Source organism: Pollicipes pollicipes, unplaced genomic scaffold (genome assembly GCF_011947565.3).
Source record: "Pollicipes pollicipes isolate AB1234 unplaced genomic scaffold, Ppol_2.1 Scaffold_2555;HRSCAF=2994_pilon_pilon_pilon, whole genome shotgun sequence".
Taxonomy (NCBI): Eukaryota; Metazoa; Arthropoda; class Thecostraca; order Pollicipedomorpha; family Pollicipedidae; genus Pollicipes; species Pollicipes pollicipes.
Window position 1 is genome coordinate 12,706,693 of NW_023596136.1, and position 17,240 is coordinate 12,723,932.

General features: G+C 52.4%; 1 protein-coding gene across 2 annotated transcripts; it reads right to left on the reverse strand.

Annotated features, from left to right (window-relative positions):
* Window positions 1-750: 750 nt before the first annotated feature.
* On the reverse strand, window positions 751-16,286 carry LOC119109636 (BRO1 domain-containing protein BROX). 2 transcript variants are annotated; one of them, XM_037233356.1, is made up of 10 exons: window positions 16,022-16,286; window positions 13,258-13,461; window positions 12,422-12,517; window positions 10,840-10,925; window positions 6,949-7,041; window positions 6,348-6,523; window positions 5,712-5,793; window positions 4,717-4,867; window positions 3,978-4,143; window positions 751-2,878 (listed from the first exon to the last, which is right to left on the reverse strand). In XM_037233356.1, exons 1-10 carry the CDS (start codon window positions 16,120-16,122, stop codon window positions 2,777-2,779), a joined length of 1,257 nt encoding a protein of 418 aa, XP_037089251.1. In that variant the 5' UTR covers window positions 16,123-16,286; the 3' UTR covers window positions 751-2,776. The 2 variants fall into 2 exon arrangements, with proteins under 2 accessions (XP_037089251.1, XP_037089242.1); XM_037233347.1 differs by having other exon boundaries at window positions 751-2,881.
* Window positions 16,287-17,240: the final 954 nt, after the last annotated feature.

Consider the following 17,240-nt stretch of genomic DNA (forward strand, 5'->3'; position numbering starts at 1 on the left):
TGAAGTAAAAATGTCCAAATCCTCCAACATCTGCAATGTAAAGCACATTAATAAATTCGTTCCTACCCACTTCAGTCTTTCTCTAGAATTGACGTTTCGAATGAAACACCCTGCGGCCTCCATACGTGCCTCTCCAGTCCCCTTTACCCATTGGCTGAGCGCGGCCGCGAGCAACAGAGCCACCCACAAGTGGCACTCTAGGTGACGCCGGCGCAAATCCTGTGCTGCTTTTCTCAATTCTTGGGAACTGGAAGCAAAAGTATGGCAACCACCGATAGAATGTTCAGAAACAGTAAGCCTCAATGCCTGTGCAGTCTTAAAGCTACACTGCCAGTGAGAGTACACTTGGGTTCGTTATGAACCCTAGTACACACAACTACCTTTGTGGAGACCTGTACTAAGCGTCGTAAGCCTGATTTGACTGCCCTACACAGAGTATGGGCCTATTCCCTTAACGCGGCACGAGGCCAACCGACACCATTTCCTCCCCCCCCCCCCCCCCATCCCCGATCAATTTTCGATTGACGCGCGAAAGACATTACGCTGGAGTTTCCGCAAACCGAAATGGTTTCACTAGATGGCTAAAACTGTGGCATATATATATATATATATATATATATATATATATATATATATATATATGTGTGTATATATAATGGTGTACATAAACCTTTTCATCGACCTTTCCCGTCATTGTCTCCCGGTGAACCACGCATGTAATGACTGTTAAGTGGTTGACAGAACAGCCGCTCAATGGTTGTCATTTAATCGCGGAGCATGATACCCTATAAACTGTGTTACTTTGCTTTTCAATTCCCCACAGATGACATTGTGAGGCGTCTTAGAGGCGTTCCAGAGTTCCACCACCCTCAGCAGCGGATCACACAATTAACAGCACGCTTCTCACCCAGCGACACAACACACGTCTTCTCGCACGCAGCATGCGCTCGGTCGTAAGGCGCATGTATTACAAGGCATGAGGGTCGGCCGGCTGGCGGCTCGTGTTGTCGCATCACACACGCGTCAAGCAGGCACCGCCGGCCCGGCCCGCAGAGCCGACACGCACGTGCGTAATGAGGCGCAGGCTGCGTGACCCACTTTGTTAGTAGCGCTGTCGCATAACATAGTCTACAAGCACCATCCCGGCCTTGCTTTTTTCCAACGGTGCGCATAAATCAAGATGCTATGAGTTTCTACAGCCAGCAACATGTTGCGCTGCTCGAGGTGCGCACGCCCACCACGTGGGCAGACCAGCGTCCGTACGCGGAAGCATCAGAATTACCAGCATCCGCGGCCGTACCTAAACGCCACGTCAATACGGACGCTACTCCTTCGACGGAATGGCTAGGTTACAAGATCTGCTGGTGAAAAGTCAAACGTGGACGCACAACAAAGACAGTCCACAATCATCACACTTGCAATCAGACTAGCGAAACATGACGCTCGTGCGACAAAGCCGTCAACGTCTAAGGCAGGCTACGCTGAAACATCGAGACACGCTCATACTCTACGGCCATGCCACGTCACGGTGAGCATGATCCCTCACTTCGCCCAGCTGTGTCCTGTATTCACCGCCCAAAAGCTACGGGGCGATGCCGTTCACACATATCATTCGCACCTTTCTTGGAAAGGATGTGCCACAAAAACTAAGCCATGCATAAGTGCATTCTCCGAAGGCCTGGAGAAGCACACTGAAGACAGTAAGCGCCGTCAGTAGAATGACTATAATTATGCCTGTCCTGTGAGAACTTAAACTGACACTTAAACTGACAAGGTTGCATGAACCGCGCGTAACTACGAAAATTGATACTATCTACTGAGAACCAAAAGTTCGTAATGCGCAAATACTAAAAATAAAGCTTTAATACTACAGCACCATGCGAATCACACAGCTCCCATGCGGCGAAGTTGTCATATATACAAAACAAACCATGCTTCATTATTTTCAACACCGGCTTTTATACAGGGCACCGACTTTCATAACGCGGAAGTACAAGTTTCATCCTTTGAAATCGCTCCATACAAGCGTTTGGGCCAGAAACAGGTTAATTTTCCTCCACATTTCTATACTTACATCCTTAACGATTTTGACGAATCATAGAAAGAAAGTAGGTTCCGTCCAAACGCATCTCAAATACGATTTGAAGAAGAGCGCAAGTTACGATCACGTTTGAAGACACTGGCTGTTGCTTGGATTCAATGCCTGGGCAACCTACAATACCGTTCTGTAACAAACACCCAGGCACCACCAGTCACGAAAATCGGACAGCATATACCCCGTGCGACCATATAGTGCTGAAGTAATGGTTTGTTGCCAGAACAGTGTAGCCCCACGCCTAAATGCAGTGTTCATATGACCCTCGGGCCGCTGTGGGCTTACGAGCGGGGCTTCACACGCGCAATCAACCACACAGGTGCTGCCCAGCGGTGCTCTGGTGGTGTGACGGGTCCCTCCGGTCATCCACAGCGGGGCTGGCTTACGAGCGGGGCTTCACACCCCAGGTCAACCACACAAGTGCTGCCCAGCGGTGCGCTGGTGGTGTGACGGGTCCCTCCGGTCATCCACAGCGGGGCTGGCTTACGAGCGGGGCTTCACACCCCAGGTCAACCACACAAGTGCTGCCCAGCGGTGCTCTGGTGGTGTGACGGGTCCCTCCGGTCATCCACAGCGGGGCTGGCTCGCCCGCAGGCGCCAGCTGACGGCGCAGCCCTCGACCGATAGCGCTCAGCTAAACCGTGAGCCCGACAGCCGGGGCCGCCGCCACCCTGGCGCCGCCTAGGCCACCACGCAGCCGCTGTGGTTCTTCGGATCCTGGTCCGTGTGGTTGTCCTTGACCTCTTTGACAGGTGGCAGGTCTCCCTCCGCCTTCTCCGCTGCCTTCTGCAACCGGCCGGGCGTGTTCTCAATAGCCCACAAGACACCACACGATGGCTATCATTACCCTTTCAAAATACGCACCAAAACGCGTATTGCCACTACCTCCAGTCGCCGCCACCGCCACGGCTATATTTGTTCCATACCATGGCAGGCAATACAAAAAATCACTACCTCCCTAATAAAACGACGGTCTGTCATTACCGCAGCCGACTACGCACTGCGAATAAAAATATTAGCGGAGTGCATAACACGGTGCTGACGTAAATGTCCCGCAGCAACATAAGCACACGTAAACCCCCGCACTACACAACGTACGGCTAAACAGTCAAGCACACACACGCACACGATGTTGGGGTTGGCTCTCAACCAGTACGGCCTGTTCGCAGCAGACGGCGCCGCGGCGGCCCCAGCGAGCGCCTGTCCTGTCACCGAGTCCGTCCCTTCCCTCCCCTCACCGACGGCCGGTCCCTCCCCTCACCGACAGCCCCCTCCCCTTGTGCTCACCGCGGGCTGGCCCCCCTCTCCCCTTTCTTCACCGACGGGCCGGTCCCTCACCGCCGGGCCGGTTCCTCCCCTCACCGAAGGCCCCCTCCCCTTGTGCTCACCGAGGGGCCAAACCCTCCTCTCCCCTCACCGACGGTCCCCTCCCCCTGTGCTCACCGACGGGCCGGTCCCTCCCCTCCCCTCATCGACGGCACAGTGCCTCTCTGCTTACTGACGGACCGGTCCCTCCCCTGCCCTCATCGACGGCACAGTGCCTCTCTGCTTACCGACGGGCCGGTCCCTCCCCTCCCCTCATCGACGGCACAGTGCCTCTGCTTACTGACGGGCCGGTCCCTCCCCTCCCCTCATCGACGGCACAGTGCCTCTCTGCTCACCGACGGGCCGGTCCTTCCCCTTCCCTCATCGACGGCACAGTGCCTCTCTGCTTACTGACGGGCCGGTCCCTCCCCTCCCCTTACAGACGGCCCCTCCCCTGTGCTCGCCGATGGGCCGGTTCCTCCCCTCCCCTCTCCTCACAGACGGCCCCCTCCCTGTGCTCACCTACGGGCCGGTCCCTTCCTTCCCCTCACCGACGGCCCCGTGCCCCTCTGCTCACCGACGGGCCGGCGTCACCCAGCTTGCTGACATCGAAGGCGGCGTAGCTGACGGCCGTCCAGAGCGGCGCCGGCGCCGGCATGGCGAACTCGTCGGGCGCCACCAGGCCGTATGTGTTGTCGCGCAGCTCCAGTGCCGGCGCGTCGTACGGCACCTTCTGGTGGTAACTGGCGGAGGCGGGCCGAGACGACGCCCGGGGTCAGGGGTAGGGGAGGCGGAGACAAAGCTGACGGGAGCCAGCAGGCCGCTTACACATTTGCCTCGTGACACGACCCCGAAGGTGGGTTTGGAGAACGGATGTTTCCCAGGGCCCATGTTCAGCATGGAGAGGGGCATCCGAAGGCCCTTGACTGTCAGTGTGCATCGCATCGCCAGCAGCGTGGTGCTATCGTGATGATGCGGAAGGCCGGCAATCTACGTGATGACTTTTAACCCGTCCAACTGGCTAAAGCTGCCAAGAAATACTCTTTGCCCAGTCAGGTTCCCGCCATGCTCTGGGATTACGCTTAAAAGACATCAATAAATACGGTTTCTTGTTTGTGTCACGACAGTTATCACGAAATGGAAGTTCTAGCCATTTACTGTGCTCCTCCCGATACCTAATGCGTACATTGTTATAGCCCGTTGCTAGTTACACGCCGGGGGGGGGGGGGGGGGGGCATAAACACTTCACAGCGGAAGAGTATGGTACGGCCCTACCGCAAAACACGGTCAAACTCCAGCCTGGCTCCCCCGCTTACATGAATCCATTTTCGCGTTCGCATTTCTCCAGGGTCCTGTTCAGGATCGGTCCCAGCTTTCTGAAGAAGAGGTGCTTCTCGGGCTTCACCTTGGCGCCGACGCCCTTGGCGTCCGCGTACTCCTTGCACAGCTCCCCGGCCTCGGTATAAACTGAAACGGGGTTCAGCGCGAGCTCACAAGGGTAACAGCTGTCGGACGAGCTGCATGGTCCAGCTCGAAGCCCAGTGGTATGCTGCTTCATAACCCAGCCGACCACGCATTTACAATACCTACTCATCGCTACCAAAGTCTGTTATGAACCGGAACGTGCAAATGCAGCAGTGGCATACCCACACCGCTATCTGGACTGGATTAATCTGACCAGATCAAATAAAAATAATCTGACCGCACGGAGCCCAGAACGAAGCACTGGCTTTCGTATCCACAGCCCATGGTATCACGAGCAGACAACGGGAGGGACGAGAGGCCACACCTACGCACCTAGGGCCTTACATGGCCCCAGCACCCGATTATTTCGGTAGCATCGTCTCATAAATCATCAGTTCGCCCACTCCCAAAGACCACCCACTCGGACCCCCAGACCCAGGCGTTAAATTCTAGAGATGTCCCTACGCCGACTCATGTAGCAACTAGCCAGACGTCATGGCACAAGTCAGCGCTGAAAGCGTAAGGAGCCGATCTGCTCTTCGACTGTCGTCGCGCGTTGCATATTCATCACCCTGACTTCCATCATCAAGGCTCAAGACCGAAACGCCAAGCCGACATGAAGGAAGTGGCGTGTGCCAGTACCTGACGGAAGTTACAATGTCCGGTACTCAGGGGTACGTACACGCCTGACTCTCCTTCCGGGGAAGTTACAATGCCCGGTACTCAGGGGTACGTACGCTTCTGACTCTCCTTCAGGGGAAGTTACAATGCCCGGTATTCAGGGGTATGTACACTTCTGACTCTCCTTCAGGGGAAGTTACAATGTCCGGTATTCAGGGGTACGTACACTTCTGACTCTCCTTCAGGCACCGAATGGCTTCTCCACACTTGTCATCAGCCAGGAAGTTCTCGCCCAGGTAGTTGTACGCCTGAAAGCGCAGGAGAGTATGGGTCCGCGTTGCGTTCGCAGAAGAAACATAAATCAGACGAAAATGCCAAACCATGCATTTGAAGACCACCAAAAAAACGCGTATGACGTCCGTCCATTCCGAGCACTAATCCATGGATGCATATGAGCACAAAACTAGTTGGTCCAGATTTGGAAGTCACGTCAAAAAGAGCGATACGCCAGTGACAGTCGATGCATGGTGGTTTCTCAGCATTGCCTAGGGTACGCATGCCTTTTATTAACGGTTACTCACATACAGACATTCATATAATTGTCGCCGCACTAAGGTAGGGATTCACATGCTGTCCATGACCCGTCTTCCCATTTTTACGGAGTATGAATGTGATGAGGTAAAATGCGTTCGAATGCGTTTAGACGAAAACGCAAAGCTAGGTACAGGCATCTGCCCATATTCCCCTTGTTGTCCGTTTGGCCACAAGACCCGCACTTCACCACCGGCCTGAAACACCCCAAACGAGCCCGCCACCAGGCCCCGCCACCAGGCCCCGCCGCCGGCGCCGCCGCCGCACTCACATAGGCTTTGTAGACGGCCGCCTTGAGCTGGAGGTACTTGGTCCAGCGCTGGACGAGCGCTGGCTCCATCGAGCGCAGGCTGTCGGCGGCCGTCTGGAACATGCCCGACGTCTCGTGCGCCAGGGCCGACACCAGACCAGGTGAGTGCTTCAGCTCGATGGCGCGCGCGATCGTCACTGAAAAACGCGCGCCGCGGACTCAGCGGGTGCGTGCACGCGTGCGCGAGCATCACCACATTATCTGCTCCATCTACACGAAAATGTGCCATTATGTCTGGTCTTTCTCCTCTCCCTTTTCCATTTTCGCCTTCTTCCCCGATGTCTTCAAATGTTTGCATCCCTGCGTACTGGTGTCGCTCTCACGAACATATGCGGAGTCGTGCTTCAATGATCCCTCACAGATTCTATTATTAACCCATCCACCCCCTCTTCAGGCAATGAGGTACCAAATACCACTACATATGAAGCGCCGCTCAATTACACACCTACGCATGCATTTGATCGCCTTCCGGGCACGCTTTCAATAACGCACTAGTGAAATCAACATTCATTCATTCTTTCATTCATTCGCTCATATCTGATCTCTAGCTGCGACGCCTCACCTTCCTGGGCCTCCGCGGTGCACTGGTTCATGTAGGCAGTGATGACCCGAGTGTCACAGTCTCCCTCCTTGACACTCTCCTCTAGCAGCTGACCTGTCAGCAGAGGGTCAGCTGATGCAGACGCGTGAGCGGGAGGGGCGTGACACCGGCGGCCGAGCGGCAGTGACTAATCTCGACGGGGTAGCTGAGGAGGGAACGGCCAGTTGACACCGGCGACCGAGCGACATTGACTCCTCTCGCCGGAACAGCTGAGGAGGGAACGGCCAGTTGACACCGGCGACCGAGCGGCATTGACTCCTCCCGCCGGGGCAGCTGAGGAGGGAACGGCCAGTTGACACCAGCGACTGAGCGGCATTGACTCCTCCCGCCGGGGCAGCTGAGGAGGGAACGGCCAGTTGACACCGGCGACCGACTAACCGGCAGTGACTCCTCACGCCGGAGCAGCTGAGGAGGGAACGGCCAGTTGACACCGGCGACCGAGCGGCATTGACTCCTCCCGCCGGAACAGCTGAGGAGGGAACGGCCAGTTGACACCGGCGACCGAGCGGCATTGACTCCTCTCGCCGGAACAGCTGAGGAGGGAACGGCCAGTTGACAACGGCGACCGAGCGGCATTGACTCCTCTCGCCGGAACAGCTGAGGAGGGAACGGCCAGTTGACACCGGCGACCGACCGAGCGGCAGTGACTCCTCACGCCGGAACAGCTGAGGAGGGAACGGCCAGTTGACACCGGCGACCGAGCGGCATTGACTCCTCTCGCCGGAACAGCTGAGGAGGGAACGGCCAGTTGACACCGGCGACCGACCGAGCGGCAGTGACTCCTCACGCCGGAGCAGCTGAGGAGGGAACGGCCAGTTGACACCGGCGACCGAGCGGCATTGACTCCTCTCGCCGGAACAGCTGAGGAGGGAACGGCCAGTTGACACCGGCGACCGACCGAGCGGCAGTGACTCCTCACGCCGGAGCAGCTGAGGAGGGAACGGCCAGTTGACACCGGCGACCGACCGACCGGCAGTGACTCCTCACGCCGGGACAGCTGAGGAGGGAGCGGCCAGCGTGTGACCACTGGTGGCGACTGTGGTAGTGAGGAGGAAAGGCTTCACCATTCGGGCGCCAGGTCTGATCACCCACTGAGAGGTGTAAAAAAGTGAAGAAAAAAACTTTTTAAAGGCTTTAAGCTTAAGGCTTTTTAAAATGCTTAAAATGGTAAAAAGTCTGCCAGAATCATAGTCCTCGAGGCGTTACGTTTTGTCGCCAGCTTCACAACTATTCGAAATATCTGGTGTGCAAGACTCAACAATTTGAACACTAGCTTGGGTGGATAGATGACAGCTATGGTTCTTTGTTGAGAACATTCAGCATTGCACATTGGATGTGCTGAATTCATTGATTTTTTCAGCGACTGTTGTTTTGATAGATCAGACTATCTCGCTGCTGTGCAGATTGACGATGTTCTTGCCAGATTATGCGGAGACTTTGAATGAAATCTCCAGCTCAAGCACATTTATTCATACACTTAACGACAAATGTCTAAGGTATTGATAAACTAGTATAAACTGAGGCATAAATGATATCTGGCTAAATATTTGCACCAGCAACTAAACATTGTCATATCCCAAAACCCAACACGTTCCCCACAATTAAACATGTCACATCAGATGTACCAATGACCGATGACTGCAGCAACTTCAGCCAGGGCCGTGCCTGTTCACTACGGTAGCAATGATTGACAACTGTAGCGTCTCAAGCCCGGGTTGTGTCTGATCACTACGGTAGCAATGTTCGATGACAGCAGCGTCTCCACACAGGGCCGTGTCTGATCATTACCGTAGCAATGTGCGATGACAGCAGCGTCTCCACACAGGGCCGTGTCTGATCATTACCGTAGCAATGTTCGATGACAGCAGCGTCTCCACACAGGGCCGTGTCTGATCATTACGGTAGCAACGTTCGATGACAGCAGCGTCTCCACACAGGGCCGTGTCTGTTCATTACGGTAACAATATTCGATGACAGCAGCGTCTCCACACAGGGTCGTGTCTGTTCACTACGGTAGCAATGTTCGATGACAGCAGCGTCTCCACACAGGGCCGTGTCTGATCACTACGGTAGCAATGTTCGATGACAGCAGCGTCTCCTCACAGGGCCGTGTCTGATCATTACGGTAGCAATGTTCGATGACAGCAGCGTCTCCTCACAGGGCCGTGTCTGTTCATTACGGTAGCAATGTTCGATGACAGCAGCGTCTCCTCACAGGGCCGTGTCTGATCATTACGGTAGCAATGTTCGATGACAGCAGCGTTTCCACACGGGGTCGTGTCTGTTCATTACGGTAGCAATGTGTGATGACAGCAGCGTCTCCTCACAGGGCGGTGTCTGTTCATTACGGTAGCAATGTTCGATGACAGCAGCGTCTCCTCACAGGGCCGTGTCTGATCATTACGGTAGCAATGTTCGATGACGGCAGCGTCTCCTCACAGGGCCGTGTCTGTTCATTACGGTAGCAATGTGCGATGACAGCAGCGTCTCTTCACAGGGTCGTGTCTGTTCATCACCGTAGCAATGTGCGATGACAGCAGCGTCTCCACACAGGGCCGTGTCTGATCATTACCGTAGCAATGTTCGATGACAGCAGCGTCTCCACACAGGGCCGTGTCTGATCATTACGGTAGCAATGTTCGATGACAGCAGCGTCTCCACACAGGGCCGTGTCTGTTCATTACGGTAACAATATTCGATGACAGCAGCGTCTCCACACAGGGTCGTGTCTGTTCACTACGGTAGCAATGTTCGATGACAGCAGCGTCTCCACACAGGGCCGTGTCTGATCACTACGGTAGCAATGTTCGATGACAGCAGCGTCTCCTCACAGGGCCGTGTCTGATCATTACGGTAGCAATGTTCGATGACAGCAGCGTCTCCTCACAGGGCGGTGTCTGCTCATTACGGTAGCAATGTTCGATGACAGCAGCGTCTCCTCACAGGGCCGTGTCTGATCATTACGGTAGCAATGTTCGATGACAGCAGCGTCTCCACACAGGGTCGTGTCTGTTCATTACGGTAGCAATGTGCGATGACAGCAGCGTCTCCTCACAGGGCAGTGTCTGTTCATTACGGTAGCAATGTTCGATGACAGCAGCGTCTCCTCACATGGCCGTGTCTGATCATTACGGTAGCAATGTTCGATGACAGCAGCGTCTCCTCACAGGGCCGTGTCTGTTCATTACGGTAGCAATGTGCGATGACAGCAGCGTCTCTTCACAGGGTCGTGTCTGTTCATTACGGCAGCAATGTTCGATGACAGCAGCGTCCCCACACAGGGCCGTGTCTGATCATTACGGTAGCAATGTTCGATGACAGCAGCGTCTCCTCACAGGGCCGTGTCTGTTCATTACGGTAGCAATGTTCGATGACAGCAGCGTCTCCACACAGGGTCGTGTCTGATCATTACGGTAGCAATGTGCGATGACAGCAGCGTCTCCACACAGGGCCGTGTCTGATCATTACCGTAGCAATGTGCGATGACAGCAGCGTCTCCACACAGGGCCGTGTCTGATCATTACCGTAGCAATGTGCGACGACAGCAGCGTCTCCACACAGGGCCGTGTTTGATCACCACGTCCTTCTACGGCTCAAAACGCACGGGATCCCATCCGCCTGACTCGACAATCACATTTCAGTCAGTATGTGACCATTGCTGGTTGGAACTCAGGGTAATGTGTATCAAATCCTGAAATGGTTTCGATTGAGTTGCTCCCTGTAACATCCATTTGAGTCAATTTCGACTCCATCTGGGGGCGAACCCAAGTCTGCTGACCACGAGGGAGGGCCACGGGGGGTCTCGAGTCCGCGTCAGGTGCGGGGTCACATGCGCCTGCACGTGCCACCTACCGATGTAGCGGTCGTGGACGGCCTTCATGAGACCGGCAGCTCGACGCAGACTGCTGTGCACCTCCTTCCCGTCCTCCATCGTAATACTGCAACGGGAAAACGAGGTCAGCGGGTGGCGCATGGACTTCACACACAGGCAAACATGGTCACGAATCCGATGAACGCGCATGGTTGGAACCGCTATGACTGACTACGGCAGGGGCGACACGGAAACGGAACACGTGGGCGGGCGCGGAGAGCTTGGATATTTGATGGCCATACCAATAATCTTATTTTCAGCCTGTTGTCTCCACTTCACGGAGACGGCCGCGCCCTTCGCGACGATGCCTCTCTCGAGCCGATTGATACATCTACAGCCTTCGACAGCGTCGAAGAGGCTAGTCAAAGGTTTGACCTTTCTAAATTCGCTCTATTGCTCGACCGTGCGAGGAAGCTGCAGCGACGCCCGGCGGCGCCGCTTCAAAAAAGCGCCAACCACTGTGCGCGTATGGTGAAAGGCACTCGCCGCTATGGTCATGTTTCTCACGTCCTAGCCGAGTTAAAACGACAAACAGTGACAACCTGTCAGCTGAGCGTGACCTGGCGGTAATGCATAGCTCACGGACATCTCTAAGGGAGCCTGTGCTGTACCGCGGCGCAGTGTCAGCCCGCATCAGGCGTGGCAACAATGACAGCCGTTTAGAGCTGCCGGGGGCGCGCCCGGAGATGGCCCTTAACAGCTTTGCCTTCCGGGCTGCTCCCGGACTGCCGCCGCTGGGCTGCGGATCTCCTGTGGTGGCACGCGATGGGCGGGGCCGAGTGCCTGTACCCGGCCAGCTCGGCCACCGCTCCAACATACCGTGTGAATGTGCATCGTGTGCTTTAGTGCTTTCTTGTCATAATCTGTGCACGTGCGTGCGTGCGTGCGTGCGTGCGTGCGTGCGTGCGTGCGTGCGTGCGTGCGTGCATGCGTGCGTGAGCGCGCACCTGCAAAACGTGAAGCACAGCCAGACTAGTCGCATTGCGGAGGTTACTAGAAAAACTTATTGATTGATTGATTGATTGAGCACCGACGTCCCCTAATGTGACCCTCAGTTTTGTAAAGTTGTGACATTACAAACAGAGTCGCTTGCATTGTGCAACACGGCAAATCCAAAGTCGCGAGGGCCAATTTTCGATGTGAGAGCCCAACCAAAACATGAATGGGGGACCACTGGGTCAAGTGACGTAAGAACAGACACCTGGCTAACTTTATACTCAGCTTAAGTAGAGCTTTAAATTCAGGTCGGGTCACCAGATAACGCTTAAAACTCTTCTCCGCGGAGAAAAAAACGGCACTTGTTTACTTTCTGTGCTGAGCAGTGACAATCCACGAAATACTGCTCACGTTATTGCATACTCAAGCAAGGAGACAATCTCATCAGCCACTTGGTGTCGGGTAGTCATTTCTCAGCGAATATACGGATATGCCAATGTAACAGGTGTAAATGGCATGCAGCCCGACAACGTGTAACACAACTAAGCACTTCAATAACAGGCTCAGGTATGTCACAGCTTTGCTTGACCGTGCCAGTGGCACAGATAGGAGAACATTAACACTTACTCCTCCTTTCCGGCGATTTTTGCGGCCCGCTTCATGTACCAAACAGCGACATTCTGACAAATACAGATGACTTCGAAGACGGCATCCTTTTGCGCCCTGAAAGAAACAGACCAGTCGGCGTGACGTGGTGAAGAACATGTCGAGAATAAATAGCCGAAAAATCGCTATTAAAAAAACACATTGTACGACAATGTCGACAACACTGGAAACGGTTGAAATCTGCTGGTTTAAATCGATTCCCTCGGGTCGGACAGTTTAAGAGTTGAGAATTTGGAGATACTGCTGGACCTTAGTTAAGCCCTTGACGACCCACCACTATCATGACCCGCTTCACAGCTTGGGAGAGGTTTCACCCCGGGCCAGGTGGCGCTGTAAAGCCTGTCGCATAATTTCGTGTCAGGAAAACGCAAGCGACTTGCTTCACCATCCTGCCCGTCACCCAGACAGCCACACCACCCACACCATCACCAGTAGACAGCAGCGCTGTGTCCGGCAGGATTGAAGCCCATGCCACTCAGGCGGTGGGAATCGAGGGTATCACCATCATTAGGTAACATGCCAAGCTATGCCTAACATTTAGCACCATAACTTTGACTTATAATAAATCGCACATGATTGACCAACCAATATGACAATGAATCGGGATGACATTTCTGAATGTTGATGTGTGTGAGTAATTTCCCTTGCAGGGAGGCGGCCGAGGCACGGCCGTCCGACTCGGTATCAATCTGACCAGCCATCCCCGCCGTCCAGCGCCCAGTGAGGCCGCCGGAGGCAGAGGGACGGAACCGCGGTGGGGTCCCGCCCCGGGGCCCCGGTGGTAGGGGCCCACTCACTCTGGCGTGTTGCCCAGCAGCGTGTGCGTCCAGCGGAAGCGGACCACGTGGCGCAGCTTGCTCTGCTGGTCCGGCTGGTCCGGTGCCTGCAGGAAGCCAGTGAGCAGCGCCAGGTAGCTGTTCAGCGCCGCCTCCAACTCCTGGCACTGGTGGCCGGCGTCCGGCAGCAGCTCCAGCAGACGGTGACGAGCCTGGCGCAGCTCGCTGCAACAACGCCGGCTCAGTCGGCTGGGACGACGGGCAGGCGAGCAGTGCCCACCTTCGGCCCAACACACGCGCGGACCTTCGGCGGACCTTACAGAATACAGAGCACAGTCTTGATGTACACAGAACCCCTTGTAACAGACAGAAATACAGGTATCTGCCATTAGGGTAGGTGACATGGGAAACCTCTCACTGAAGTGTGTTGCATTTGCTGTTTGGACAATCAAAGCATAATGATTGCTGAGAAAACAGACTGCTGATTTATTGAAGCAATTGACTAGTAGCCATGGCCAGTGAGGCGTAAGGCAACTTGTGCAGCACAGGCACAGAGGTGATCAGAAATCATGGATATAAACCAAAGGGTACATGTCACCAAAAACCAGGCTAATGGAGCTGGACACCTCTGGGGACCACCAGCATGTTGAAACAAAAATTACGTGCATTACAACATTTGGCTTTCATGATTTTAACACAAGGGAGCCCACTGATGATGCATTTGTGCACCAGTTGGTGAATATCACTGCTCAAACTGGGCTGGATATATGGTAGCCAAACATGCAAATTCTGCATGACAAAATTGAATATGTTCAGGTTTATCACAGTTCTACTAGTTGCCAACCACTTTTTACCCACATAACAAATATTTCAGTGAATTAGTCACAAAAACATTGTTGTCTGCTGCCTTGGTTTGAAGAACACAGACTCTTCTGATTTTGACCAAAGTATCTAGCATTGAAGGTAGGTTTTGAAAAAGGTGATACCTGCTGGTTTCTAGCTGGTTGCTAGTGCACCTGGGTTGGACAGTTCTATGGTGTCAGTGAGTTGTAGCCAGCATGTTTAGCACTGTTTAGCAGCTTTTACATTTTTATCTGCCGCAGTGACTGAAAGCTGACGTCATTCCTTATGAGCCCCCTCCCCCTATATGGATAGATCCATAGTTAACATGAGAAACCATGAGTGCATCTGAGGGCATCAACACACACTTTGGCCAGTGTGGATGGCAGTCTCTGCCTCCAAGATCTGTTGGGCTGATGTTCTGCAATGACAGTGTATTAGGATCTGAACCTGATGTCAGGGTTTGTTTTTAAGCTTGTTGTGATCTTCAAACATAGACCCTGGCCATGCAGGTTAATGCCCATAGGCAGTCATATCATATGACAGGCAGTCCAGTCTCCTGAAAATGGGGAGCATATGACTCATATGCTCTCCATGTCCAGCCTGGACTGCCTGTTTATGTTTCCTATGGACAGCCTGTCCAGGTCACACATTGACATTTATGCTGGATTCTCCTGAACTTTTTTATAAAATTTTAATGTGCTTTTTTGAAAGTTTTTTAACATGTTAAGAGTAAAAGCAAGCACCAATCAAGTGTGCAACTTTTTGTTGTTCATTGGTGTTTTCAGGCACATCAACTGCAAAAGTCACTTTGCACCCATAATGAAAATCAAATGTGCCAATTATAATGACATTACAAAAGATAATTAGACCACAGAAGCATAGTTTTGTATAAAGATGATTAAGTATATTCCCATTAAACTCTAAGGAATCCTGAAACCATACTGGATGAGTTAGCCTGACATGACCCACAGCAAATGTACAGATGACAGATGTGAGCACAACTGGACAACACTAGGTCAGGCCATTTGCACCATACTGAGTCACATTTTAATGACCTGTTCACTTTACTCATCAGGTAACACATATTAAGAGACAACCTTTTTCAGGATGTGCTGGACAGGAAGGTGACTTTAGCTCAGCTTGACTCATCCTTTCCCATACATTGGAAACAGACCTATAGCTTTTTCTGGATTGATTGATATCAAAAGGTGCTTATAAATATAGGTCAGTTAGTATCAACAACATCCATTACAGCTATAATTCTTACCTGCAATGTGTCCCAGCAAAATCCTAAAGTATGCATTAACACAGCTCAAAGCAGAAAATCCCTCTTCTATCACATAAGCATCATGCTTGATGCTGAGGCAGAGTTTACATAAGAAACACTGTGCATAGTGGTGCTTAACTTCTTCACATGCTAGTGTTTCAAAAAGGGCATTCCATGCTCCTTAAAAGCCTTCAAATTTGTAAGTGTTAGAGGACTGATGTCTTGAACTAGATACTTGAGATGGCTGATCATCAGGACACTTCTCATGTGTCACTTGAAGATATTCATGTATGGTTTTAAGTGGCATATGAGAAATGCATGTAAAGAAATTTTGGTGCCATCATATATAAAATATATATGATGGCACCAAAAGACCATCTCACACAATACTATTATATTATCAATAGGTACCCAGCAATGTCACAATCATACTGCCCATTTCATACATGAGTCATTGATGTCATTTGATTACTGCATAATTAGATGAGAAAAAATTAACAATACTTTGTCAATACAAAGCTAACTTGGTTTATGAAAGACCGGAATGAACCACAAGTCCACTTATCAATATCAAAATATCTGGGCACGCGTCATTAGCAAGCATACGACCCAACTACATATGACTGAATAAAAATCATCATCCTGTTTACATGAGGGTCACCACTCTGTACCCACCTGCATATTTTCAAGGATTCCGGTTCAGACGCAAAGAGCTTCAAATCAAAATTAACATGGCCCGTAGCCTTCAGGCCATTTCTGTGGAACCAATGGGACATGTCTTATTGTTTCGTGAGGCGGTAAGTGAACAGGTGGTTAGGAGGTTACCGCAATCCTGCACGACTTTACTTGAACTGAAGTAGACTGTGGATGGGTTTACGTCCTTCCCAGGACGCCGCAATTCAACAAAATCAACCAGAAACTGGTTCCTGACGGGCGTATATTGCCTTAGCCTAATAAAAACACCCCATCACTACATTAATGGCGCACGAGCTACAAGTAGCGATCGTCACTAAAGTGCTGCATGGTCTTTTATCGTGCAATATTCACTAATATTGACAGATAGACGTAAATATATCCACATGACATGCAAAGGCAAACAGAAAAAGCTCAACCGATATTTTTTAGCTCAAAATAGGCCTGGCTGGAGCGAACACCACCGAACAAGCTAAGCTCTTGAAATATTCGACTGCCTGGAATGTCTAGTTTTTTTAGCCGATGTCCATCCTTTTTTCGCCAATGCTTGTTTGGTGGTGGAGTCCGGTATATTGAAGGTGATTTACCGTTAGAAAAAGGAATCATTATCATGAGGCCAAAAAGCAATGAGCTCAAGGTATGTATCACTTTGGGTGTTCATCTTTCTTTGCCGGTATCGACTTGGACAGGGGCAGATCCAGAAGTGGGGCACGAGGCCATGGCCCCCCCTTGAGCCCCGAAGGTGCCCATTGGCTCTGAGGGGCCCATGGCCGACCGAAAAGATGCAGTTTTTAAAACCATAAAACGTAAGAAAACTGGGTATTTCTGGACTTCCAGGTGACCAAAAACAGTTGTAAGCGAAAGTGAAGGGCTATGAGAAGCAAAAAAAAAAAAAAAAAATATTCAGTGGTTGGAAAAGTCATAAACTGAAAATTTCAAGCCTCTTTACACAGTCGAGGAGCCCACACTGTTTCCAGGGCATGTACGTGCCCACTTGCAGGATCATTTCGATCGTTAAGGAGCATTTCACGCCGTCCTTCATTTCTTTGCAGTTGCTCGGAGGGTCCTGCGCTGTTGTTGAGGCCCTCCCTGTAAGCGTGCCGGGGCACTCTTGTCAATTACGGTCCCTCACACAGATTCTTTCCATTCGCCAGAAGGGCTCTGTGAGCTATAACCGGGGTTCCATATTGTAACCTGTCGG

Coding starts and splice junctions, on each gene's coding strand:
- LOC119109636 (XM_037233347.1), bottom strand. CDS start 16,122: ATGTCCCATTGGTTCCACAGAAATGGCCTGAAGGCTACGGGCCATGTT. Junction 6,524..6,948: donor CACCGCGGAGGCCCAGGAAG/GTGAGGCGTCGC, acceptor CGCGTTTTTCAG/TGACGATCGCGCGCGCCATC. Junction 5,794..6,347: donor CGGCCGTCTACAAAGCCTAT/GTGAGTGCGGCG, acceptor CTGCGCTTTCAG/GCGTACAACTACCTGGGCGA.